Source organism: Puma concolor, chromosome B4, assembly GCF_028749965.1.
Source record: "Puma concolor isolate L17-30 chromosome B4, mPumCon1.1.hap2, whole genome shotgun sequence".
Classification (NCBI taxonomy): domain Eukaryota; kingdom Metazoa; phylum Chordata; class Mammalia; order Carnivora; family Felidae; genus Puma; species Puma concolor.
The window spans coordinates 105,319,247-105,344,796 of record NC_141673.1 but is presented as its reverse complement, the minus strand read 5'-3'; the positions used below and the strand labels follow the sequence as shown (position 1 = coordinate 105,344,796).

Below are 25,550 nucleotides of genomic sequence, written 5' to 3'. Positions count from 1 at the left end.
CCGAGCCATCAGCCCAGAGCCTGACGCGGGGCTCGAACTCCCGGACTGCGAGATCGTGACCTGGCTGAAGTCGGACGCTTAACCGACTGCGCCACCCAGGCGCCCCACCAACTCTTGATTTTGGCTTAGGTCATGATCTCCCTGTTCATGGGTTTGAGCCCCGCATCAGGCTCTGCACTGACAGTGTGGAGCCTTCTTGGGATTCTCTCTCTATCCCTCTCTCTCTGCCCCTCACCTGCTCATGCTCGCTCGCTCTCTCTCTCTCTCTCTCTCTCTCTCAAAATAAATTTTAAAAAAATGTCAAAGCGTCCGACTTCAGCCAGGTCACGATCTCGCGGTCCGTGAGTTCGAGCCCCGCGTCAGGCTCTGGGCTGATGGCTCGGAGCCTGGAGCCTGTTTCCGATTCTGTGTCTCCCTCTCTCTCTGCCCCTCCCCCGTTCATGCTCTGTCTCTCTCTGTCCCAAAAATAAATAAAAAACGTTGAAAAAAAAATTAAAAAAAAAAATGTCAGACTACAAATGCATGATCACTAAATTTACATCCATACCAATGGATTCCTTTATAGCGGAGCTGTTTCCAGTGAGGTGAGTGGAAGCTAATTTATCTCTTTCTATTCAGGAAGCCAATGTGAATTGGAAGATTTCTTGGTAAGCATAGAATCAGAACAAGGAAAACATAGAAATTTGAGTGAAATGTATCACCTACTTACTGGGAAAATCCCATGAAATGTGCCTGTCATCTAAGAGAAAAACTCTAGAGACCAGATTTCTCCCATCCCCAAGAATCCATGTGCCTCTCCTGGAACATTGGAAGATGCACCCTAATATTATTTTTCTGAGCCCTAGTTTATTTGATTACTATGTCCAGTGCATATCTAGGTGTATGACTTTTCCTCATTAAGCCACACTCTCGTGGACATGGGATACACTCTGTTTCCTTACATAATAGGTTGATCTAATTCATTGGACTGAATTTATAGGCTACCCCATCAATGTTTCCATGAGGTATTCATCAGTGTTTGAAAATGGAGGACTAGAGTTCAGGAAAGAGATAGAAGCTCGGTATATGGATTTGATCACCCCTGGGTAAAAGAACTAAAGCCTTGGTAAGTGATAAAATTTCTGAAGATGTGAACAGTTAAAATGCAGGGGGGAGGGGAGGCATTGACATGCAAAAAATGACGTCTGACCCTTACCTTATACCATATATAAAAATTAACACAAAATGGGGGCACCTGGGTGGCTCAATCAGTTGCACATCTGACTTTTGATTTCAGCTCAGGTCATGATGCCAGGTTCATGGGATCAACCCCTGCCACACTTGCTCACTCACTATCTCTCTTAAAAAAAAAAAAAGTTAAATTTTAACACAAAATGGATTTAAATGTAAAAGCTAAAAGTATAAAGCTCTTAGAAGAAAACAGAGGGGATTTGCATTTGGCAATGATTTCTTGGATAGGATACCAAAAGCATAGGCGCAACAGTAAAAATGGATAAATTGGACAACAATAAACATTAAAACTTCTGTACATCAAAAGACACAATCAACAGAGTGAAAAGGCCACCTACAGAATGAGAGAAGATATTTGCAAACCATGTATCTAATAAGGGGCTAATATTTACCATATGTAAAGAACTTCTGCAACTTAACAACAGCAAAGACAAAACAGCCCAGTTAAAAAGTGGGCAAAAGGAGGGGTGCCTGGGTGGCTCAGCTGGTTGAGCATCTGACTCTTGATTTTGGCTTAGGTCACAATTTCATGGTTTGTGAGATCGGGCCCCATATTGGGCCCCTCAATAATAGCATGGAGCCTGCTTGGAATTCATTCTCTCTCTCTCTCTCTCAAAATAAATAAACTTTATAAATAAGTAAAGAAATGAAGAAAGAAATAAATAAAAATGGGCAAAAGGATCTGAATAGACATTTTTCCGAAGAAAAAATATAGTTGGCCAACAAGCACATGAAAAAATCCTCAATATCACTCATCACAAGGGAAATGCAAACCAAAACCCCAATGACATACCACCTCATACCCATTAGGATGGTTACTATAAAACACACAGGAAAATAACAAGAGTTAGTAAGGGCATGAAAAAATTGGAACCCTTGTGCACTGCTAGTGGAAATGTAAAATGGTGTAGCTACTATGGAACACAGTATGGCGGGTCCTCAAACAATTAAAAATAGAATTAGCATATGATATAGCAGTTCCACTTCTGGGTGTCTACCCAAAAGTGGTGAAAGTAGGGAGTTGAACAGGTATTTGTACACGTTTATAGCCACATTATTCACAATAGCCAAAAGGTTGAAGCAGCCTGTGTCCATCAAGAGATGAATGAACAAAATGTGGTATTTATATACAATGGAGTATTTTTCAGCCTTAAAATGAAAGGAAATTCTGACATCTGCTACAACATGGATGAACCTTGAGGACATTATAGTCAGGGTTATCCAGAGAGATTCAATAGGATGCATATAGCAAAAGATTTATTTTAAGGAATTGGCTCACAAAGTGGAGGCTTTGCAGGCCCAAAATCTGGTGAGGTAAGCCAGCAGGCAGACTGGAGACTCAGGGAAGAGTTGCAGTTCAAGTACAAAGGGTGTCTGCTGGCAGAATCTCTTGCTCTGGGAATCCGTTGTTCTGTTAAGGCCTTCACCTGATTACATGCATTATGGAGAATAATCTGCTCTACTCAAAGTCCACTGATTTAAATGCTAATCTCATCTAAAAACCACCTTCACAGAAACATCCAGAATAATGTTTAATCAAATATTTGGGAACCATGGTCCATCCAAGTTGACACATAAAATTAACCATCATATCATGATAAGTGAAGTAAGCCAGTCACAAAGTATGATTCCACTTAAAGGAGGTACCTAGAGTAGTCAAATTCATAGAGACAGAAAGTAGAATGGAAATTACCAGGGACTGAGTCGAGTGGGAAATTGGGAATTGTTGTTTACTGGGTATAGAGTTTCAGTTTTATGAGAGGAAGAGAGTTCTGGACATTGGTTGCCAACAAAGTCAACATACTTGACACTAAACCACACACTTAAAAATGGTTAATATGGTTAATCTTATGTTATATATATTTTACCACACATTTTTTAAAGAGAAGAAAACAGCAGGGAATGACCTTTAAGAAATGGCCACATTTGGGGGAAAGGAAGGTGAGAGATTGATTAACTAGAGGAGTAGAATGCAAATTAGGGCCACCACGGAGCCAAAAGAGAAAATTATCAAAAATATTGGATACAGCAAGGTCAAGAAGGACAATAATTAGAAGGAAATTCCCTGGCAACTTAATAAGGGAGAGTCAGTACAGTAGTTTGAACAAAATCACTTTGCAAGGGTTAAGAAAAGTCTAAATGATGAGAAGGCTGGAGGAGCAGAAGTGCTCCACCCATTCAAAGAGTCTGGAGGGGAGGAGACAAGGGGGAGATGCGTGCTGGAAGGCAGAAGAAGGGGAAACCATGCAAAGGAAGACAGGGGGTGCTGATGTAAGGACCAAGTGAAAGGGCAACTCTTCCCTCTGCCATTGACCAGCTTCCTCTGCCAGGTAGCCTGATTTGGGCAAGATCTCCCCCAAATACAAGACTAAGGGCCCTACAGAATCCTGATACAGACAAGGCAGCTGTCTTAGTACAGAATGGGCAGCCAGGGAGTGGTGGCAAGAATTAGAGATCATGACAGGGTTGGGGGTATCCTGAGAAGTCCAAGTTTGAAGGAAATTGCAGTGAAAGTCAGAAAGCCAAAAACAGAACAAAAAGGTAGGCCAAAGGCCAGTGGGGCAAATGCCAATACACAAAGCAGGGAAAGTCTCAGTGCTTGGGTTCAGAAGCTAAGTCAGAGTAGTGTTTCTCCTTTAAAGTTTAGTTCTTCTGCCAACTCTCACCAACCACACCTATGTCATCCCAAATTGTTGATGCTGCTCTACTCATTCAGAGGAGACTGCCTAGTGTTAATTAGGGTTCTCCAGGGAAACAACCAATAGGGTGTGTGTGTGTGTGTGTGTGTGTGTGTGTGTAGAAAGAGAAAGATTGATTTAAGGAATTGCCAATTATGGAGGCCAGCAAGTCCAATATATATAGGGTGGCCCATTAGGCTGGAGACACAGGGAAGAGCTCATGTTCCAGTTCAAGTCCAAAGGTCATCTGCTGGTAGAATTCCTTCTAGCTCTCAGGAGGTCAGTTTTGTTTTGTTTTAAGTTTATTTATTTATTTTAAGAGAGAGAGAGAGAGAGAGAGAGAGAGAATCCTAAACAGTCTCCATGCCATCAGCATGGAGCCCCTCATAGGGCTCAGTCTCACAAACCATGAGATCATGACCTGAGCCAAAATCAAGAGTCAGATACTTAACCAACTGAGCCACCCAGGCGTCCCAGGAATTTATTCTGTTCAGGTCTTCAACTGATGGGATGAGGCCCACCCACATTATAGAGGGCAGTCTGATTAACTTATTTACAATTGCAATGTTAATCTCATCCAAAGGCATCCTCATAGAAACATCCAGAATAATGTTTAACCAAATATCTGGGAGCTATGGCTCAACCATGTTGACACATAAAATTAACCATCATACCCAGGTAATAATTATAGCCATTAGTAAACACTTATTTATATACAAAGTACACAGCCATCTCCTTTCAGTCCATAACACCCATAAGGTAAGTTTGATATTCTCATTTTTAAATAGGAGGAAAACAGTTTTAGAAAGATTTTATCGAAAAGTTCATAAAATTCAGAAGCAATCAAAACCATTCTCATCATGGTTAACTTCAAAGAAATTAATCAATTTGACCAGAGTGGGAACTAGTTCTTTGGTCTTTCCACATCTTTCAAACTTCAAAGAACCAAGTTCCAATACCTAACTGGCATGACCTTTGTCAAAAAAAAACAAACAAAAAAAATCATTGCCCTCTTACTTTGTGCCTGGCAAACTGCTAAGCACTTCATATTCATTACCCTCTTTAATCCCTACAGCAATGTTGAAAGTTTAAGTAAATCCATCAAGATTGGGTTTTGCCTGTGACAGAAAACTCAAATAGCATGGGGTAAGACAGATAAAATTTTACCTCTAACCCTCCAACCCCCCAGATAAAGTCTGAAGGTATCCAAACTGGTAAACAGCTCTACCGTCATAACTGGCCTAGGTTTTTTCTATCCTTGTGTTCTGCCATCTTCAGTGATCACTTCCTCCTGATGATCTGTGATAGCTATTTAGCTCCAACCATCATGCCTACGTTCCAGTCACCAGGGAGACATGACAAAGATGGATGGGCCCCTGCCCTTGAAGATCATGTCTTGGAAGTCATATATGCTACTTTCTCTTCCACCCACCTGGGTGGGTCAGACCTAGCAGCAAGGCAGGATAGGAAACATATTCATTTTTCTAGGCAACCAAACACACAGTTAAAAAAAAAAGAAGGGGAGAAACAATACTGGAGGATCCACAGGCAGTATTATCAAGGCCATTTCTAGATGAGACGTCAGACGCACAGCAGTGAAGTGCAGAGCTCTGAGGTAGGATAAAAGAACTAGTCACTAATAGTGGTTATGTGGGAGAGGGAGCAAGGATTCAAGTCTGGGTTTTAGAGTGATTTTTAAGTGTTGTTTTCTAAGTTAACTTATTTTGAGAGAGAGAAAGAGCATGAGCAGGAGAGAGGTAGAGAGAAGGATAGAGAGAATCCCAAGCAGGATCTGCACTGTCAGCACATAGCCCGATGCAGGGCTCGAACCCATGAAACTGTGAGATCATGACCTGAGCCCAAATCAAGAGCCAGATGTTTAAGTGACTGAGCCACTCAGGCACCCCAAGTGTGTGTGTGTTTTTTTTAATTTAAGTAATCTCTTCACCCTACATGGGGCTTGAATTCACAACTCCAAGGTCAAGAGTCACATGCTCTTTCAACTGAGCCAGCCAGGCACCCCTAGAGTGATTTTTAAAAACAAATTAGAATGGACTCAAACTTATCCCCACAAGAATGTCACTTACTCTGTTGCAATCTGATGTGCTTTTTTAAGTGAGAGAGATGGGGCTGGTGTTACTGCCACTCCACTGTTTACACCCACAGCCTACCTTTTTCTGTTCCAACCTGAAATCTGAATGTGCCCATATAAGTGTGTCAAGCCTGGGAATTTCATCCAAGGTGTGAGGCAGTGGGGGGCAAAGGATCAGAAACCAGGGGGTGTGCTGTTCCACCATTCTACTCCTCTTCACTCTCGTCATTTGGAATTTTACCTGAAGGTTGAAGGAGATACAAAGCTGTCCCTGTCACTCAGGTTTATCCCCAATCCCCCAAAACTAGGATGAAAGTCACCTTGTCTTAGGATGAGAAAATAAGTTTTATTGACAAATGTATATGCTGATAGCCAACAATCCCCTAGGGAGAGACACATACTGTGCCTTCTAGGATCAAAACGGCCTCCTTGGGTTTAATCCCAGGTAGCCCGTCCAGTTGGAAAAAGGTAGGAGAGCTACTGTGAATCAAAGTACTGCTTATCTGGACAACAAATGGAAAAGGCTTCAGTCCCAGAGCAATTAGGTGCAACTTATTTAGGGGCAGGCCCAGCTTCTGTAGGTGGACTTTCAGATGTTGGGACCTGTGACCATATTGATTATTTACCTGAATTGCCTATTATGAGTGGAGTAGTTTTCACTCTCCTATTGTGCCAGTTGCACAAGGAATTTAGAGGGCCTCGAAGCCAATTCCAGATATTCTTTTTCTGATTGTCATCATCATCTCTTTCCTGTTTGACAGTCTTAAACAGTCGCTTCTTTCTTTCTGAGGTTTTCATGCCAGTGACTTTGAAGATGTTATTGCTCAGCTGGCTCATCCTGGAAGCAGAGATAGACTCGGGATTAAGATATTCATCAAGGTTTTTCAGGGTAGTAGTGACCAAGGACTGGATAGATTCCACAGGATCATTCCTCAGACTTCCAATAGCTGAAACCAGAAAGGAGGTCAACTCAGATTCTCAATCTCCAAGGATGCCATTTTTTTCCACCCCACATGCCAGGTTATTATTCTATAACTTCATTTAGAATAATTTTTGTCACCGTAAAATACTTCTTTTACTGTAGAAAAAATGTTTAAATAGAAATCATTTTTTTAAAGGAAAGAAAGAAAAATCACTCACCCCTCGCCCAGAGATAAGACTGTTAATATTTTCGTTCCTATCTTTGCAGTATATATTTTTTAAGTAATCTCTGTGCCCAACATGGGGCTCACACTTATGACCACGAGATCAAGAGTTGCACACTGTGCTGACTAAGCCAGCCAGTCACGCCAGTAGTATTTTTTTAAATACCGAATATGGACACTTCTTTTTACAAAAATATGATTTACATTTTTTTCTTCCCACAAAATATTCTGCTATACACCGTAATATCCAATCACATGATTCTATCATAATTTCTTTGATGAACTCTCTATTAGTGAATAATTAGGTCATTTGCAATTTTTCACTGTTATAAACAATAACTATTAATTCTTTCAACAGCTGTTACTGAGCGCTTACTATCCACTCAGGTGCTAGGGATACAGTGGTGAACAAGAAAGATTCCCCACCCTCAAGAACTTAACATTCTAGTGGAGGAAAGACAAAACAAACAAGCAAACGTAAATGAAGTATGAGGAAGGGAATTTAACAGAGTAATGGCAGTGAATACCTGGGAAGGAGCTCTTTAGATAGGCCAGTCAGGGAATGCCTCTCTGAGAAGGCAACATTTGAGCTGAGAAGGAAGAAGCTACATGAAGAGAAAGGGCAGAAGCACTCCCGAAGGTTGAAGGTTGGGATGGGGGCTTCTATTCACAATGTAGAAAGTAGCCAGTGTAGCTGCACCTTCTAGTTGGGGGGGATGGTGCTATAGGCTAAGGGTGGAGAGACAGTCAGAAACCAGATCAGTCAGGGCCTCGTGGCCAAAGGTAAGGGACCAGACTTCGACCTGAAGAACAATGGAAAGCCACTGAAGGGTTTTAAGCAAGGGGCGACATGATTCAATGTACATGTTTCAAAGAGAATCTGGCTTCTGTGTAGAGAAGAGACAGGGGTGGGGGTTGTTAAAATGGTCCAGTTAGGGAATGGCCTACAGGGGGGCTTAGATCCAGGTGGGAACAGAGGGATGGAGACTGGAAATTACTTAGCATGCAAAGAATAAAGAGAATAGGACAGGTGTTGGCTCAAAAGGGCCTTCAAGCCCATCAAAGTCTACTGCTTCATGTTGATCTCATTTGTACTTAGCACAGGTGGAAGAACTGGGCTCAAGCTACACAGTAAATACATAAATCCTGTGAAGAGCCATCTCGTGATCACAAGGTTTGTTAGGCACTAGATATGGGTGTAAATGTAACCGGAATTACTTTTGTTGGGGAAAAAGGTCCCTCCTGTCTGCATCATTTAGGCAGTCTTTCTGAGAGGCTCGCTGGGATGAGGAAGGCAGTTCTCTGGTATGCTGAGGAGTCTAGGGTATTCATTCTAGGTGTACCTTCCCTGACATGCTCCAGTCACTGGGAATAGGGCTCTACTACCCAGTAGAGACCTCAGTTGTAAAAAAAAATGAGAAGGCAATAGAGGTACAAAACATTAGGGTCAGAAGCCAGGGTTAGAGCCCTAATGGGACAGATGCTGCTACCTGGTCACTGGGGGGCAGAAGGCATGGCTACTCTTAACAGCAGCTAACAAACTCATTCTTCCCTGACCAGAACTCTGAGCACCCTCTCTGCCAGCTGCTTCTGGCACCCTGCCTGGCCTCGGTCCAGAAGACTAAGCCAACTCAACACAAAGGTTCTGTGGGACACGTCTGTGCCCAGCAAAGCACAGGTCTTTACATGCATCTGTATCTGATACTTAAACAATGTTTAAGATCAGCACTATTATCCTCACGATACTGATGAAGAAACTGAGGGACAGAGACAGTAACTCGCTCAAATTCACACGGCTCGTTATTGAGAGAGCCAGTATTTGAAACTGGGCTAGCCGACATTGGAGCCTGTGTTTTTCATTACACATTGACTTGGAAGAAAAGACCCTTAAAACTCATTTACCTCACCACTTTTTACTCTCTAGATAAAGAGTAGTGAATAAGCCAGAACGGAAACAAAAACTTGTCTTTCTGCAGTGCCTGCTAGGCATTTCCTCTGAAAGATGAGCCACCATCCCTTTCTTTCTTTCTTTCTTTCTTTCTTTCTTTCTTTCTTTCTTTATTTTTTACATTTATTTATTTTTGAGAGACAGAAAGAGACAGAGTGCAAGCAGGGGAGGGGCAGAGAGAGAGGGAGACATAGAATCAGAAGCAGGCTCCAGGCTCTGAGCTGTCAGTACAGAGCCCGACACAGGGCTTGAACCCATGAACCGTGAGACCATGACCTGAGCTGAAATCAGACGCTTAACCGACTGAGCCACCCCGGCACCCCATAGCCACCATCCCTTTAAAAGCAGCATATCCAGAGTATTAGCTCGAAGCAGGTCCCAGGAAGGTAAGTGGGCTCCAACCAGAAGGCAGGTCCCTGAGGACAAGCATGTGCAGCACTAGAACAGTGACAACAGCAAAGCTGTGGTACTCGTGTCAGGCCGTTCTGACACGCACACCCACTCTTGTGTACACAAGGACCCACACACAGGGGCAGGGCTGTAAAAGCCAACATTCTCTCCATCTTGTCTCTGCATCAAAGGAAGCAAACTGTGGCATGGAAGAATTCAAGCATCATTTCCATTTGGCACTGGAATGAATCACACAGGCACCACTTAGCACAAGCACCCTGAATCCTTCCCACCCCACCCCCCACCTTGGAGGAGTTGAGAACTGTGTTTCCTGAAGTATCCCTACCACCCACAGCAAAGTCCTAAATCCTTACCATGGCCGAAAAGGCTGGCAGGATTCTGGCCCCACTGCTGTTCTCTGAGCTCATCTCCTGTTCTTCCTTTTGCTCATTCCACATGAACGCGCTGACTTCTTGTTCCTCCTTGAACATGCCAGGTGCTCTTCCCTCAGCTACTCAGATGGTTCACTCCCTCACTTCCTCCAGGTCTCCGCTCCAATGCCTCTTATCGGTGGGGGCACCCCTGCCCCGCCCTCTGACCCTTGGATCCCTGGTCCTGCCTCACCTTCTCCATAGTGCCTATCTAACACATATGTACTTGGTTAGGGCTCCTCCCCTACCCCACTGGAAGGAGTGCTGTAGCAGGGTGGGGACATCAGTTTTGTTCGCTGCAATTTCCCAGGGCTTAGAAGAATACCTGGTAGACAGCAGGTCTTTAATAATTAAGAAACTAATTTAATTGAGAGCAAGTGCAGAAGTACCTCCTATAGCAAACATAGGTATGGCTGTTTGGCTATTTTAGGGACCAAAGGATTTTGCAGGGGAGGTAAAATTTCTCTTCTGATATACGTTGGGAATCTCAGCTCTTCTTCCTCCACACCCCAACTCCTGTTCCCTCTTTTTCAGGACTTTGATGAAATTAAAGGACAATGGAGTGAGCATTCATTAGTGCAAAGGTCCCTGAATTTGGAGGTACCTGGGTGGCTCAGTCAGTTAAGCGTCTGACTTCGGCTCAGGTCATGATCTCACAGCTCACGGGATTGAGCCCTGCATGGAGCTCCATGCTGACAGTGTGAAGCCTGCTTCAGATTCTCTCTCACTCTCCTTCTCTCTCTACCCCTCCATTTCTCTCTCTCAAAATAAATAAATAAATAAACGTAAAAAAAAAAAAAGTTCCCTGAATTGGAAATTCTAGCTCTGGCTCTCCCAGTAATTCACTTCTATGATCGTGGACAAATGACTCAGCCTCTGAAATTAGGAGGGTTAGAGACTGGGACTAGGAAACACTTCTCTGAAGTACCCCTAACTTCAGAGGCAGAAGAGAATAAATGCATAGCCTCAAGGGTCTGGATGAATTACCTCAAATCTCATATACTCCACAAATCTTTAGAACCTCTTCATCTTAAAAATTCATGTATAATTTGCATTCTACTCCAAAACATGTCTATTATTAAAACAGTTGTTTAGTGTTTTAATTTTTAAAAGAGTCATTTAGAAATATATACTAAAATATATATAGATGAATAATATGAAGTCTGAGGTTTGGCTCAGAATAAGCTGGCAGGGAGGGGTGTAGGTAGAGAAACAGAGGAAACAAGGTAACCATGAGTTGATACTTGTTGAAGCTGGGGGACAGGGTTGGAGGGTTTATTATACTATTTGCTAGATTTTTTTTTAATGTTTAGCTATTTTTGAGAGAGCAGGTGGGGAAAGGGCAGAGAGAGAGAGGGGGACAGAGGATCAAAAGCCGGCTCCGTGCAGGGTTCAAACTCACAAACTGGGAGATTCTGACCTAAGCCAAAGTCAGATGCTTAACCAACAGAGCCACTCAGGTCCCCTATTTGCTATGCTAAAAACTAAAAGAAAAATCTTAAATTAGCTGGAGAAAAGGGATAGATTAACCTGCAAAGGAACAAAAATTAATGACAGCAGGCTCCTTTTAGCAGCAAAGAAAGCCAGAAGACAGTAGTATATCTTCAAAGTGCTGAGAAATAAACTGTTGGTCTCGAATTGTGTCACTATTAGGGGCACCTGGCTGGCTAAATCAGGGGAGTATGTGGCTCTTGATCTCCGGGTTGTGGGTTCTAGTTGCACATTGGATATAGAGATTACTTTTAAAAAATAAAATTGTTAATTAAAAAAAAAGAATTGTGCCACTAGTAAAGCTACCTTGCAAGAATGGTGATAAGAAAAAGTCATTACAAACAAGCAAAATCCAAGAGAGCATAACATCAAGATACTAGCACTAAAGAAACTTCTAAAAAGTGTACTTCAGGATGAAAAAAATGAAGGATGGTTAGAGATAGAGAAAGGAATGGAGAGCATATAACGCTGCAGTAAGCCCTCACTGTTTGTATAATGTAACAACAAGAATCATAGTATCTAAGTTCTGGGTTATAAAAAAAAGGAACTAAAATATTCAGTAACAAAAGCCTGTAAATTGGGAGGGGTGGTAATTGGAACTCATGTCAACACAGGAAGGAAGGTTAAAATGTTTTACTCTAAACCCTGTTAAGCTCAATATGCATGATAAAAGCCTACTCTCTGGTATCCAGCCCGGAGAAACACTTACACCTGTATACAAGGAGACATATGTGTATACACACACACACATACACACACACACACACACACACATATATATCTGTTGCAGAAAGTTATATATATATATATGTACATATGTATGTATGCATATATATAACATTGTATATCCTATAATATATTACAGTATATATTATATGTTACATAACATATATATTCTATGTGTACACAGCAAAAGCATAGAAGACTACATAACAAACAGGGGAAGAGGGTAGAGGAGCCAGACTTGAGGGTGAATAGAACTTTACCCCCCAAAAAAGAACTTTACCCTTATCAATAATGTTCCCTTTTTTTTTTTTTTTTGCTAACAGACTACATTCATGCATTTCTTCTGTAAGTAAAAATTAACTTTAAAATATTTTTACTGCAATAAAAAAGAGCACAAAACTGCAAGTTCTTTAGGGGACAGGGGGTGTCTCCCTTGAACACCACTGTAGCATCAGCAACTGACAGCACGTGATAAATTTTGAGGGACTGGAACATTTTGGTTAGCCTTGTTTTTCTCTAAGCAGCAACACAATGGATAACTTGTTTTCTTCCTCCTACTTCTCCCCATTTTCTCCTTGTCCATATAACATTTATAGCGGTAAAGACATACTTTATTTAAAGTAACAAAACATGTCCTTAAGGGATTCCCCTTTCTGTCTTGTCCCATGCCTTGTGGTACCCAGAACCCAGGTACAAGGCCCGGACTCACCATTCTGTAACAGCTCCACATCATCCTCATGAATTTGTTTCATGGTTAACCTCTTAATTGTTAATCCTAAGGATAGGACAGATGTAAAGTCCTTTCAGAATTCCAGACCTTTGGGCCACCCTTTCCCCCCCTCTAGCGAACAAGGAAGTGTGTAAACCAGTTCTAGCCAAGAAATGTTTCTCCAAGATTCCCTGTGGCCCACGTGTCAGTATTCTAGTGAAGCAATGCTCAGAGCAGCTGTGACCCAGGAAAATGTTGTTGGCAGATGACAAGTAGGGCATGAATCCAGGGTGTCAAACTCCATGGGGTTCCCACACCAATTGGAAAATGAACAAAGGGCATGAGGCAACTAACTAATCTGCAAAAATAAAATATGCATTGTCAGTAAACATGGGAAAAATGTTTAATCTCACTACTGGTAAAAAAAAAATATTAATCAGAACAACAGCAAGCTACTCTTTTCACCTATCAAATTGGTAATGAACGTTAAAGTACTACCCAGGGTTAGCAAATATCTGCAACATGGATACATACATGCAGTACTGGTAACAATGGGAAATGATTGCAACTTTTTAGACGGCAGTTTAAGCACCAAAATCCTTAAAATTGTGCCTACCCTTTGGGCCCAGCAATTCTACTTATTAAGAAATTTATCTTGGGGCGCCTGGACGGCTCAGTCCATTGAGCATCCAACTTCAGCTCAGATCATGATCTCACACTTCTTGGGTTTGAGCCCCGTGTCCTGCTCTGTGCTGACAGCTCAGAGCCTGAAGCCTGCTTCAAATTCTGTGTCTCCCTCTCTTTCTTCCTGCCCCTCACCTGCTTGTGCTTTCTCTCTCTCAAAAACAAACATTAAGAAAAAAAATTTTTTGAAGAAATTTATCTTAAAATAATCATGATGGCATGTAGAGATTTAAGCACTGTCTCTCTGCTTATAAAAACAAAAGATGACACAGTCTCAATATTCAAAAATAAGAACTGGTTAAATAGTTTCATAAATCTACCTGTAAAATGGAATTAATATTATGCAGTGATTTAAAAAAAAATGTTGAAGGGTATGTAATGGCATGTATTTGTGATAGGCAAGGGAAAAAACAGTATACCAAACTTCATGGTTTTTAAAATGGCTGTGTGTGTGTGTGTGTGTGTGTGTGTGTGTGTGTAGTATATTCTTAGGGGAAAATTCCAGAATGTTAGCAGTGGTTAAATCCAAATGGTAGAATTTCTGGCATTATTTATCTTCTTCTTTTTTGCCAATCTGAATTTTTTTAAGTTTTCTAACACAAACACACACTGTACTGCTATTATAATTTGAAACAAAAATATTTTTGAAAATTCATGGGGTTCCAGTGGAAGCAATAGTTGTTTCCTTTTCAAACATGTATGGTTCTTTTCCCCACAAAGCAGAGTGCAGTCAGTGTGAGTGGACCCACACAGAGTGGGGCAAAGGCACAGAGCCTTCTCTTCTTCCTCCAGCCTTTCTAACATGGATTTCTTTTCATGCTTATTTATTTATTTATTTTGAGAGAGAGAGAGAGCCGGTGAACTGTGGAGAGGAAGAGAGAGAGGGAGAGAGAGAATCCCAAGCAGGTTCTGTTCTGTCAGTACAGAGCCAACATGAGGCTCTATCTCACAAAGAGTGAGATCAGGGCCTGAGCCCAAATCAAGATTCGGATGCTCAACTGACTGAGCCACCCAGGTGCCCCTCTAACATGGACTTTGAGCCTGGGTCACAGGACAGCCTCTCTAATCAGGTCAGAGCTAGGAAAGGAAGTGACCTGTTTCACAGTACCATGGTTCGGGCTTAGCCCTTGTGGAAGGTCAAGGAGGGTTCCTTGCTGAAGACAAGAGGGAAAAGCTGCCAGGAGGAAGCATCTTACCTATGAAGTTGATGGCAGCTTCCCGTAGGAAGGACTGAGGGCTCGTCAGGAAGTCGAAGCTCTGGGACAGAAACTCCCCCACAAGCTGTATTTTTTTTGTGCCCGCCTGCGGAGCCAAAGAGGGGTGGTGCTGACCAGGAGCTGGGGGGGGGGGGCGCCTGGGAGCACCACTAGAGGTCCCCTCAACCCCCTCACTCTGTCCACAAGCAGCACTGTTCTGTCTTCAGTCAGCTGAAAGAGCTTCAATCTGGAGCCTCAGAGATCCCTACCCCAGTGACAGGGCAGACTTAGCAGGAAGTTCATAAAGAGGATTTTGCTGCTTCACACCAACATGATAAGGGGAAACACAACTGGTGTGGAGCCAGGAGACCCAGGGCTGAATACTGACTCTGACACTGGCTCCAGTTTTCTTTTCTTTTTTTTTTTTAATAGAATTTGTTGGCCAGTTGGCTAACGGCTAACGTACAGTATGTAGTGTGCTCTTGGTTTTGGGGGTAGATTCCCGTGATTCATCCCTTACATACAACACCCAGTGCTCATCCCAACAAGTGCCCTCCTCAATGCCCATCACCAACTTTCCCCTCTTCCCCACCCCCCCATCAACTCTCAGTTTGTCCTCTGTATTTAAGAGTCTCTTATGGTTTGCCTCCCTCCCTCTCTGTTTTAAACTATTTTTTCCCCTTCCCTTCCCCTATGGTCTTCTGTTAAGTTTCTCAAGTTCCACATATGAATGAAAACATATGGTATCTGTCTTTCTCTGACTAACTTATTTCACTTAGCATAATACCCTCCAGTTCCATCCATGTTGTTGCAAATGGCCCGATTTCATTCTTTCTCATTGCCAAGTAGTATTCCATTGTATTATACCCCATCTTCTTTATCCATTCATCAGTTGATGGACATTTGGGCTTTTTCCATGATTTGGCTATTGTTGAAAATGCTGCTATAAACATTGGGGTACATGTGCCCCTATGCATCACCACTCCTGTATCCCTTAGGTAAATTCCTAGCAGTGCTATTGCTGGGTCATAGGGTAGATCTATTTTTAACTTTTTGAGGAATCTCCACACTGTTTTCCAAAGTGGCTGCAACATCACTCATCATCAGGGAAATACAAATCAAAACCACATTGAGATACCACCTCACACCAGTCAGAGTGGCTAAAATTAACTCAGGAAACAACAGATGCTGGTGAGGATGTAGAGAAACGGGAACCCTCTTTGTGGGAATGCAAACTGGCTTCGGTTTTCTGATCTTTAAGAGTGGATATATAAGACCTGCCCATCCTTCCCAGAATTGCAAGGCTCCAGTGGGATAATTGATATAAAAGTGCTTTGTAAACCTAAAGTGGTCTACCTGTGTAAGGCAATAAGCACCCAAGTCCATAATATTAAAATTACTAATGTTAATTCCTAATCTACTTGCTTAGCCCTTAAATATTTACTTTTCAACAAGGATTCCTGACCTCATCCCTATTCTTGACTTTGTAGGAGCCACAGACCCTAACACCATGACCACTAAAGCCCTGATGACTCCTGCCTGCATCTCTTCCTGCCAAGTGTCACCAGAAAACCTCTGCCCCATTGCCATCTACTACCCTCACATGACCTCCCTAGCCTCTGAAAGCAGACACTGGGATGCTAAGAGAATCAAATATGAAGAACCAAGGACTGGCCTCCCAAATGTGTGTTCTCAGATTTTGCTGATGGTAAAGAATGAGAATTGAGGAAGAAAGAATGTATCTTCTGTCAGCCCTCCTCTCCTTAGCCTCTTAGCCTGCCTTTGGGTTCCTGACATGAGTATTGTGGCCTGGCTTCTCAGAGACTCTCACTCACCAGGTACTTGCACGTTTCTTCCAATACCTGGATGTGATCACTGAGGGTGGTGTGCTGGAATGTCTGTGTGAGTGATGACCAGCCAATCACCTTAGTCCACTCAGTCAGGGCCCCTCCACAGGCCTATGGGATGGAGAGAAGGGGATCCCCAAAGCCTCACTCCTATGGCTCTGTGGAGCCAGGGCAGGAGGCTAAGTGGAAGACCATGAAGGTAGCCCCCAGGGGGCTCAGTTGAGGGTTTGGAGCTGGAATCAGGTAAAACGTGGGACCTTGTTCAGGACATGGGACATAAATAGCTTCAGGGAACAGAACCATATCAGGATGAGATCAATAGCACCCAAAAGAGAGGGTAAAAGTGCTCAGAGCCAGCCCCGAGGATGACACCAAAGATGTGGACAGGAAATGTACAGCCAAGGCTGGGCTCATGAAATAGAGTCAAAGGGAAGGGGGCTCTGCTCTAGCAAAAAAAGGAGGGGTGGGAATCTGCCAGGACAAAGGTCGCCAGTACCTTGACTACCTCGGTGTTATTATCCTGAATGCTAAGCAGCAGCGGGACTAGAAAACTGTAGATCTCTCTTCGGGTGATGGCTCCCGGCTTGAATTTGTGAACTCGATGCAGCATGTGGCCCAGGGCAGAGGTGGCCGAGATCTTCACCAGGTCCCTCTCCTGCCACGAAGAGCAAAACGGAGATGGGCGGCTGTGCTTTCCCTCTGGCCCTGCCTCGCCTGGCTCCCTACTCCCACATCTCATTTCCACGTCCAAAGTACCCTGATGGCACTGTGTTTACCATGTAAAGGCAACACGGTTTGTGTATCTGAGTAATTCTCTTAGAGTCCAGAGCTAGTAAGTCCCTCTGTTAAGGCACAGGCTTAGAGAAGCCAAGATCATAGTTTCAGTTCTGCCCTGGGTCACAATGACAGCTTAATTTCTCTTCTAAGGATTTAGCTAAGGATTTGGCTAAAATTTTAGCCAAATTTTTAAAAATACCTATAGCTATCCTAGTTATACTGTGAATAAAATTGTTTAAATCAATATTAGCTTGTACTAATTAACAACGGTCATAAACAGCTAAACTGTACACTTTCAAGAGTATATTCTATGTTAATTGAATAAATGCTTATTGGGTAGCTCTCAGGAGCTAGGCATAGCACCAAATAACAGAGATGTGGTGGGACAAAACAGATAGTCCCTGAACTTGTAGGGTTTGGGAAGCAGACATTTTAACAAAATAGATATACATGTTGTTATTTTTTGCACAGTGAACATAATAACAAAACAGGTGATTCAGTGTTAGTACTTTAACTAAAAAGTATCACAGGCAGTTTGGCTCAAGATCAGTGATTGAGTACTGCTTCACTTATCCCTTCCTGCCCCAAATCCCTGAAATAGTAGAGACACGTCTCTTTAAATCCATAATGGTTCTGAAATAGTAGATGGGATCCTCCCTGACAGAGGACTAGAATGTCCCTGAAAGACACACAGCAAACAGGGTTGGAATTAAAGTTGAAACCACAGCCCAAAGTGTGGGCAAGAACAGACTGCTGGAGGAGGTGGGCATGTTCTGGGAATGCTCCAAGCTTAACAGCTCTGAATGTGAGGAGCAGAAGCGGATGCTGGGCAACTGACAGGGTGGTCATTTGGAGAGGGGTAGTCCAGGGGCACAGCACAGTGTCTCCTTCCGTGCTGCCCTCCCAGTATCCTCCTTGCTAAATAGCAAGCAGGAGGGAGACACACCACCCCCACAGAGCAGGGAGTGTGCTATCTCGACCAGAGAGAGGGGATGGGGCCCTGCGAGTCTGGCAACACCCAGGAAGAACAGGGAATCCCACAGTCAAAGACTGGCTATTGGTGCATCCTACTGGCCACATATCCCTGGACACGTCCCACAGTTACTGAAGCCAGGCTGCAGTCATAGGTATTACTTTCACAGAGGGCTGGCCAAGAGTCAGTAGTGTAAACTTTCCAGAACTCACCACCAAGACTCACCAAATGTTCAGGAAAACCAGGACCACAAGAGAAACAAACAAAAACCTGTACCACCCGAGGATACAATTAATAATACAATGTAGGGGCGCCTGGGTGGCTCAGTCGGTTGGGCGTCCGACTTCGGCTCAGGTCACAATTTCACTGTCCGTGAGTTCGAGCCCCACGTCAGGCTCTGTGCTGACTGCTCAGAGCCTGGAGCCTGTTTCAGATTCTGTGTCTCCCTCTCTCTCTGCTCCTCCCCCGTTCATGCTCTGTCTCTCTCTGTCTCAAAAATAAATAAACGTTAAAATAAATAAATAAATAAATAATACAATGTAAACAAAACCTTAGAGACAGTATAATTGAATCATCCAGAAGATTTTGTAATATCTATCTATATCTATCTATAGATAGTTTGAAATTATAAATAAATGAGTAAATAAACTTTGAAATTATAAATAAATGAGTAAATAAATAAATACAGGCAAAAGTAAGGTAGTGTCTCTATAGAATAATGTAATAGCTATTCAGATACCACACCATCAACTAGAAGAGAAAAATAAAGAGGAAGGACCTGCTTCATAAAAAAATATTAAATAAAAATTCAATAGGTGGGTTGGATAGCAGAATAACCACAGCCAAAGTGTGAGTTAGTAAGAGGAGAATCAGCCCAGAAATTCTTCCAAGGTGGACAAAGAGATGGGAAATATGAAAGAAAAATGAAGAAACATGGAGAATAAATCTAAAGAAATTACAAAGGACAGAACAGAAAGAAGAGAAAAAAAGAGGATATAGCAACAAAATAATAGAAGAAAATTTTACAAATGGTAAAACAACAGAGATTTACCTAAGTTCCTCTGGCTAAGTGAATCATAAAAGCAGCACCAGGAACCCAGATCCTATGACCCGAGGGTCAGTGTTCTTTTCATTCTGGCAGGTTGTCATTGTGTACATGATAACCGTTTACTATTTCTTGATTAGACCATAAATCTCAACTTTGCATTCTAGCAATATGGGAGAAAAGATAACCTGATAACTTTACCACTATAAATGCCTTTAAATGCTAGATAATAAATACCCCCAAAATTTTTAAAAAATTTTTTAATGTTTATTTATTTTTTCAGAGAGAGAGAGAGAGAGAGAGCGAGCATGAGTGGGGGAGGGGCAGAGAGAGAGGGAGACCCAGAATTCGAAGCAGGCTCCAGGCTCTGAGCTGTCAGCACAGAGCCCAACGTGGGGCTCAAACTCAGGAACTGCGAGATCATGACCTGAGCTGAAGTCAGACGCTCAACTGACTGAGCCACCCAGGTGCCCCTACCCCCCCTAAATTTTTTAATGTATAGCTAAGCTTTAAGGAAGTAAGAGAGATTCCCAGAAGCCAAAGATGAAGAGGTTCCTGACGCTCCAGCTACTGTGGGGGTAGGAGGATGCCACCAGTCTCAATAGCTGAGGGGCACATCTGTTCATACCAGCTGGTCTCCCTGGCTGGCCCACAAGGAAACCAGAAACTGGGAAGCAAGCACCCTGGGCAGACAGCTCCAAGAGAAGCCCTCTACTTAATGCACGAAGTTTCTTTTTCTTCCCTTGATTCTCTCATGTTACAGTTCCAAAACAAGCCCCATGGGAGTCTATAGGAGCCAAAACTCTGAGGGAGGGGAAGCTTACTCTCCATCTGAAGGAGCTGAGACCCCAAGAGGATGGATAAGCCCCCATTGCTTTATTTCCTCTGCCATCATGCCACTTGGCCCCGTTGTGGGCACATAGAGGTGCCTGGCACTGCAGAGTAACTAAAGTACCAGCTTTCTTGTGAGACAACTGGAAAAAGGGAGCCCCAAAGAACTGTAAAACCAGGGAGGTCACAGAGAGGGAGGAGCTAGGGAGAGTGACCCTATAAAGTTGTTTATGAACTCCTGTGTTCACTCCATGCATAGATCTGACCCTAAACCACATACCATAGACTTTGAAAACTGAACTACAGGACAGACAACAGTCCAGGTCCCAGGCCGAGATGTGAAATGGATTGGTATTGGTGTAGGCAGTTCAGATTCCTGAGCCTTTGAGTCCTTTTGACAAGGTTCCTAGCATTCTAAGGTTCCTGTGTTATCTGGGAGAAGGGTAAAGTTGTGACTTGTCTCCCCACACTTCACTCCAGAACCAATTTCATAGCAGGGTGCCATTTTTTTTTTCTCCTTCAGTGGCTCCTGGTGAGAGAATGGGTAGATAACTGTGTGCTAGGTCTGTCTGTAATGGAGAATGCACTGGGGACAACCCTATGCATGGCTTCAGGTAGCCAAGTATCCTTTTTGCTACCCCTTGGTGACTTCAGCCTTCTGCCACAGTCCCACAGCCCTGCCCCAGTACCCTCCGCTCAGTTTCCAGGGCTCATCCTCAGTCCCAGCCCATACTGTTTCCAACTGATCCTAGGAACTTTGGCCCGTACATCATTGATGAGTGGACGCAGCTGCTTGGAGATGCTGCAAAATACCACCTTGGTGTTCTGTTGCTTCCCAAAGCAGATGATGTTCCGTAGGCTCTTTACTGCCTGCATTGTCACTCGTGCCTCATTCTTCAGGAAGTCTCGCAAGAATGGAACCTGGCTCTTCAGAGATTCTGACTATTTGGAAGAAGGCAGAGATCACTCACCACCTGAGGATCCTGCAACACCCTAGGGACAGGAGTTTTAGAAAACACTGCCTAAGAGGAACAGACATGGGGAATCTGAGGGCCAGATGTGCCCAGGAAGTAGAAGGCTGGTGTTCACAGGGTTTAGGAGGTCTGATGGCCAGTCTATGTAAGTCTACAAACTGGATGTTGTGCTGTCCTTGGATGAGAGGTTGGGGAATGTACTATGCCCTGGGTAACTAAGAGAACCAAGAGGTAAGCCCAATTCTTCAGGGAGAAGAAGAATTGGGCTGAAGAGGTAAGCCCAATTCTTCAGGGAGTAGCACTCGATTCCCATTGGGTCCTCCCCACTCTTACTTGTCCTGGGTGCAATGCGAGGTTACTGATTCCACGGAGCCCAACTTCTTTCATAATGATGTTGGGCTCGTTGGTCCACTTGATTAGATTGCCCAAAAAGTCTTGCCCCACAGTCTGAGCCACTGATCGGTGCCAGAGCAGCTGTGGGTATGAGGAGACACAGCTATGGATGGAGAAAAGGTTATAAGTACCCAGTACTCCCTCAGTCCTCCCTTAGATCCCATACTCAGGTAATGTGTGTGTCCAGTTGAGCACAGTGGTAGATCTGTATACACGGGGTGGAGACTAAGTTTAGGAGGTAGAGGATAATGCTGAAAAGGTTTGAAGTTTGAGTCAAGTGCTAGGATCCATGGATCATTCTGGAGCACAAGCCGCTGGCCCCCTCCTCAGGCTTTCCTGCCTCCTTTAACCAGGCACCTGAAGTGCCAGAGAAGGGACCCCACTTTAAATGACTTAAGATTATCCTTTCTCTTTCTGGGGCTAGTTATTTAACATTTCCGTTAAATGTTCCTCAGCCCAGGATATGAATGGCTCAGGCTGTGGACCTTTCCCCACGCTTCACCTGTGCATAGAAAGTCCTGGCCAGAATCCTCCTGTGATAGTTGGAGCTATAGAGGATGTTCCTGATGAGGTTGAGGATTCGATGCAGGATGGCAGGTTCACAGTTCTTCACAATGCCACTGGGGTGGGACACAGGAAGCCAAGAGTTGCTGGTGGCGGGGGGGGGGGGGGGGCAGGTGGCAAGGGACCAGCATGCATGGAACAGGGAAGACACGAAGGCAGGAGACCAAAGGATTGGGAGGTGGGGAAGGGGCCACTAAAGGCTGGCACTAGAGCAGTACCAGGGTTACTGGGGAAATAGCCTCACCTTGTCAGGTCCATGATCCCTATGTAGTAAAACTTGGGGCTGGACAGAAGGTCCCAGCAGTGATGCTGATTTGCATGGACCACCACTCCTTCATATGCAGCTGCCACGAACACCAGCTTCACTACCTCCAAGGCACAACTGAAGGTCACCACCATTGGGTGTGTGAAAAGAAAGGGAGAGAAGGATGAACAAGGCATTATGCCCCGGTCTGCATCCTGTGCTTGCAAACCAGGAGACAGTTTCCTGCTTGGGTAGCTGGGTTCTCCTTTCCTGCTGACAAGAATCAATGGCTCTGTGAAAGCCATTTCCAAATGCCCATCCACTCCCTCAACTCTGGCCCTCATCTAACCACAGAGTCCTATGAAAGAGACTATAGAGATATCTGAGTGCTATGGTTTTCCAATTCTGCTCTCTGGGGCACAGAATGGGGTTAGGATATCTCTTCAACTCCACACCCACCTAATCAGTATGTGGTTTTATTTGGTTTTGGTTTTATTTGTTCTCATTTTATATAAGATTCCATATGGATAGAATGTCCTGAGGTTTAAAAGAAAAAAAAAAAAGCATGACAACCACGTATTTAGGAGTCCAGCCCCCATTTTTGAAATGAGAAAACAGAACTCCCAGTTGTGACTTGTGCAAGACAGCAAAGCTAGTGACAAAGCCAAGTCAAAGGTCATCCAGATTCGAATGCCACAACAGCATGGAGAGAATGACAAAGATGCGGGCTTGCCCTACCACCTACCATCTAGTTGAATCTCTTCATGGGCAGTTATGAATATGGACATGAACTACTGAGTGAATCAGCTGAAGAATGCATACAAGAAGATGATAAATGAGAAGCTTGAAAATATGTGAGAATATTCTAGCACATGTGACCACAGTACGCACACCCGTATTCTGTCTCCGCTCTTCTGTTCTCTTCCTTGGCATTCCTAGGGGGCCAGCATCCAGTTGTCCAGGGCCCTCTGGAATGGACTAGTCCCAGCTGTCTGTCACAAGGCTGTTGGGCTTACCCAGTAGGATCAAAGGGCTTGCTTTTGCGGCCTGGGCCCTCCTCCCTGTTGTAGACCACCATCTTCTGGGGGACGTTTTGTTCAATCACCCAGTAGAGATGATGCAGTATAGCCAGCAACAGCCGGGGGTAGAGCTCCTGGACAGCCTCCTGGCACAGGGACCCTGACAGCATCTCACACAAAGCACATGTCACCTGGCAGATGGTGGATGAAGACATAAAATGGTCCCACAGCCCCACACACTGAGTCCCACACCCTGCCCTCCCTATCACTGCCCAAAGGGCACAGCTCACTCTGACTCAGGCTTATAAGAAGCATCTAAGAACTGAAAGCCCACCACTCTTCCCTAGGAAAATAAGGGGGCCACACACAGGTAATCTGCTTTCTCTTCACTCTCTTGACATCAAAAACAAAATTGGAAGCAACTCTAACATTTTTAGGAGAAAAGGATTTGGGGAATACTTTGTCCATCCCTGGCAACCAAACCTCTTCTGCCTCTAACCCCCATGCCACACCCCAGGCCCTGGGAAAAGGAGTACCAGCCCCAGAATCAGGAGACAGAGAAAGCTGCTTAGCTTTAAACATCAGTTTCCTTGTCCATAAAATGGGATCAATCCCTGCTCTCTCTGCAACATGCAGTTCTTAGATATACAGGTACCAAGAGGGGGTACAAGTGTAAATCGAATGTACAGTATTAGTGATTGCTCCTCTAAGACCTGCTCCCACCCTGCAGCTCTTGACCTTCAGCTCTGCCCCCAAGTCCCAGAACAGGAAGTTCTCGGCTCCCCTGCTCCCATGCTGACCGCCACAGGCTGGAAGGCCATCTCCCTAGATTCCTCTCTGGAGTGGAGCTTTTCCAGGATGCCTATGAGCAGCTGCAGGACGCTGATTGTGGTCTCTCGCCGGGTGCCAAATGCCTTCCAAAGGGCCAGATTGGTTCTGCGGGACCAGGGGCAGCTATGTCACAGGCCCTGGTGACCAAGCTCCTAGGATTAGCCTGGTCTTGGGCCTTTGAAGGGCCAGTTCTCAGGGTCTAGACTTGGCCAGAGAACGCAGACAGGAAGTGTGATTGGTGTCAAAGAGAAAGCATCCCAATGCATTGATTTTTGGGCTGGGCTTGGGCTGAGGCAGGGGAGGGTGTACTGGGCTGGAGACTGTGTTCCCGGGCCATGAGAGGGGTACCTGTCCCAAGGCAGGGTCTTGTTGAGCAGCATGGGCACAACCCTGTGGGTGTTGTTGCCAGCCAGCAAGCACATGGCCCGCATTGTCTCCTCCTTCGTGTTGGGCTCCAGCTGTAAGTTGAGCCGTCCCACAATCCCCTCCACAATTTCTTCAATCTATAGGGAAGAGCCAAAAGAGTCTCAGCAAGTGTTTCCTTGCTACCTTCCCCCTTCCTTCCTACCTACCAACTCCCTGACTCAAGGGGCTACTTGCAATCCTGCCAGTGACTCTTAAGGCAGAATTCTAGGGTGCCAGAGGCTGGACCAGCAGGAGTGACAAAAGGAACTCCAGAAGCTGGCACCAATGTCCACTAGGACAGATGTCTGCCCACAGCCCAAAGTCCAGAGAGTTACTCCGAGGTTACTCAGGAGACACAAAAGGCTCTGGGAGGGAGACAAAAGCCCTATACACCCTTCAGGGCTTCTTCTCCCCACTGAGATCAACTTGAAACCCCTGAAACTGCAGGAACAGTTGGCATTGGATGTGGGGGTACCATAGACTCTCATCTGGCCCTTAGATTCCTAGTTTATGGCCCGCTGCCAAGTCCGTTTTATTGTAATACCTCAAGGACCCCCTCAGAAGTATCCTTCCATTTCTGGCACCTAGGCCAGGCAAGCCACATAAGTGAGTGAAGGCAATAGGTGTCAGGGGATTCAGAGATAGGAAGGTCTAGAGAGCCCATGCCATATATAAAAGGGACAGTGGCCACTCAAAGAATTGCCCTATGTGACCTCATTTAAAAGTTTTTCTCAATGAGGCGGGAAATGTGGATTTTTAGGCAAAACCTTCCTGTTTGTACACATTATCCTGAAAGAAAATGTGCTCAAAGGTCAGTCATTCCTTGAGCTTGCTAGTTTGCAATCCACAACCTTACCTTCACAGAAATCTAAGCCCCCTGACCCCCCCCTCCCTGGGAATCAGAGTGAATCCCCCCTTCAATGCTTC

At 44.3% G+C, this 25,550-nt stretch overlaps 1 protein-coding gene and 1 long non-coding RNA gene across 2 annotated transcripts in view; one reads left to right on the top strand and one right to left on the bottom strand.

Moving 5' to 3' along the window:
- The window catches only part of LOC147579393 (uncharacterized), a 30,122-nt gene that overhangs the window by 4,192 nt on the left and 380 nt on the right, over positions 1-25,550 (top strand). Inside the window, exon 2 of the long non-coding RNA XR_015253881.1 lies at positions 16,211-16,558. This is a non-coding gene — a long non-coding RNA (uncharacterized LOC147579393). The remainder of the gene's footprint in view (positions 1-16,210; positions 16,559-25,550) is intronic.
- Positions 6,027-25,550, bottom strand: part of LOC112867338 (maestro heat-like repeat-containing protein family member 1) — a 115,746-nt gene continuing 96,222 nt past the window's right edge. Inside the window, exons 30-41 of the mRNA XM_086714328.1 lie at positions 24,567-24,721; positions 24,188-24,323; positions 23,385-23,578; positions 22,369-22,506; positions 22,063-22,180; positions 21,501-21,641; positions 20,962-21,135; positions 17,064-17,222; positions 16,556-16,678; positions 14,721-14,826; positions 12,841-12,906; positions 6,027-6,947 (exon numbers count right to left, since the gene is read on the bottom strand). Coding sequence (XP_086570454.1) covers positions 6,619-6,947; positions 12,841-12,906; positions 14,721-14,826; positions 16,556-16,678; positions 17,064-17,222; positions 20,962-21,135; positions 21,501-21,641; positions 22,063-22,180; positions 22,369-22,506; positions 23,385-23,578; positions 24,188-24,323; positions 24,567-24,721 — 1,839 coding nt within the window. The 3' untranslated portion in view covers positions 6,027-6,618. The remainder of the gene's footprint in view (positions 6,948-12,840; positions 12,907-14,720; positions 14,827-16,555; positions 16,679-17,063; positions 17,223-20,961; positions 21,136-21,500; positions 21,642-22,062; positions 22,181-22,368; positions 22,507-23,384; positions 23,579-24,187; positions 24,324-24,566; positions 24,722-25,550) is intronic.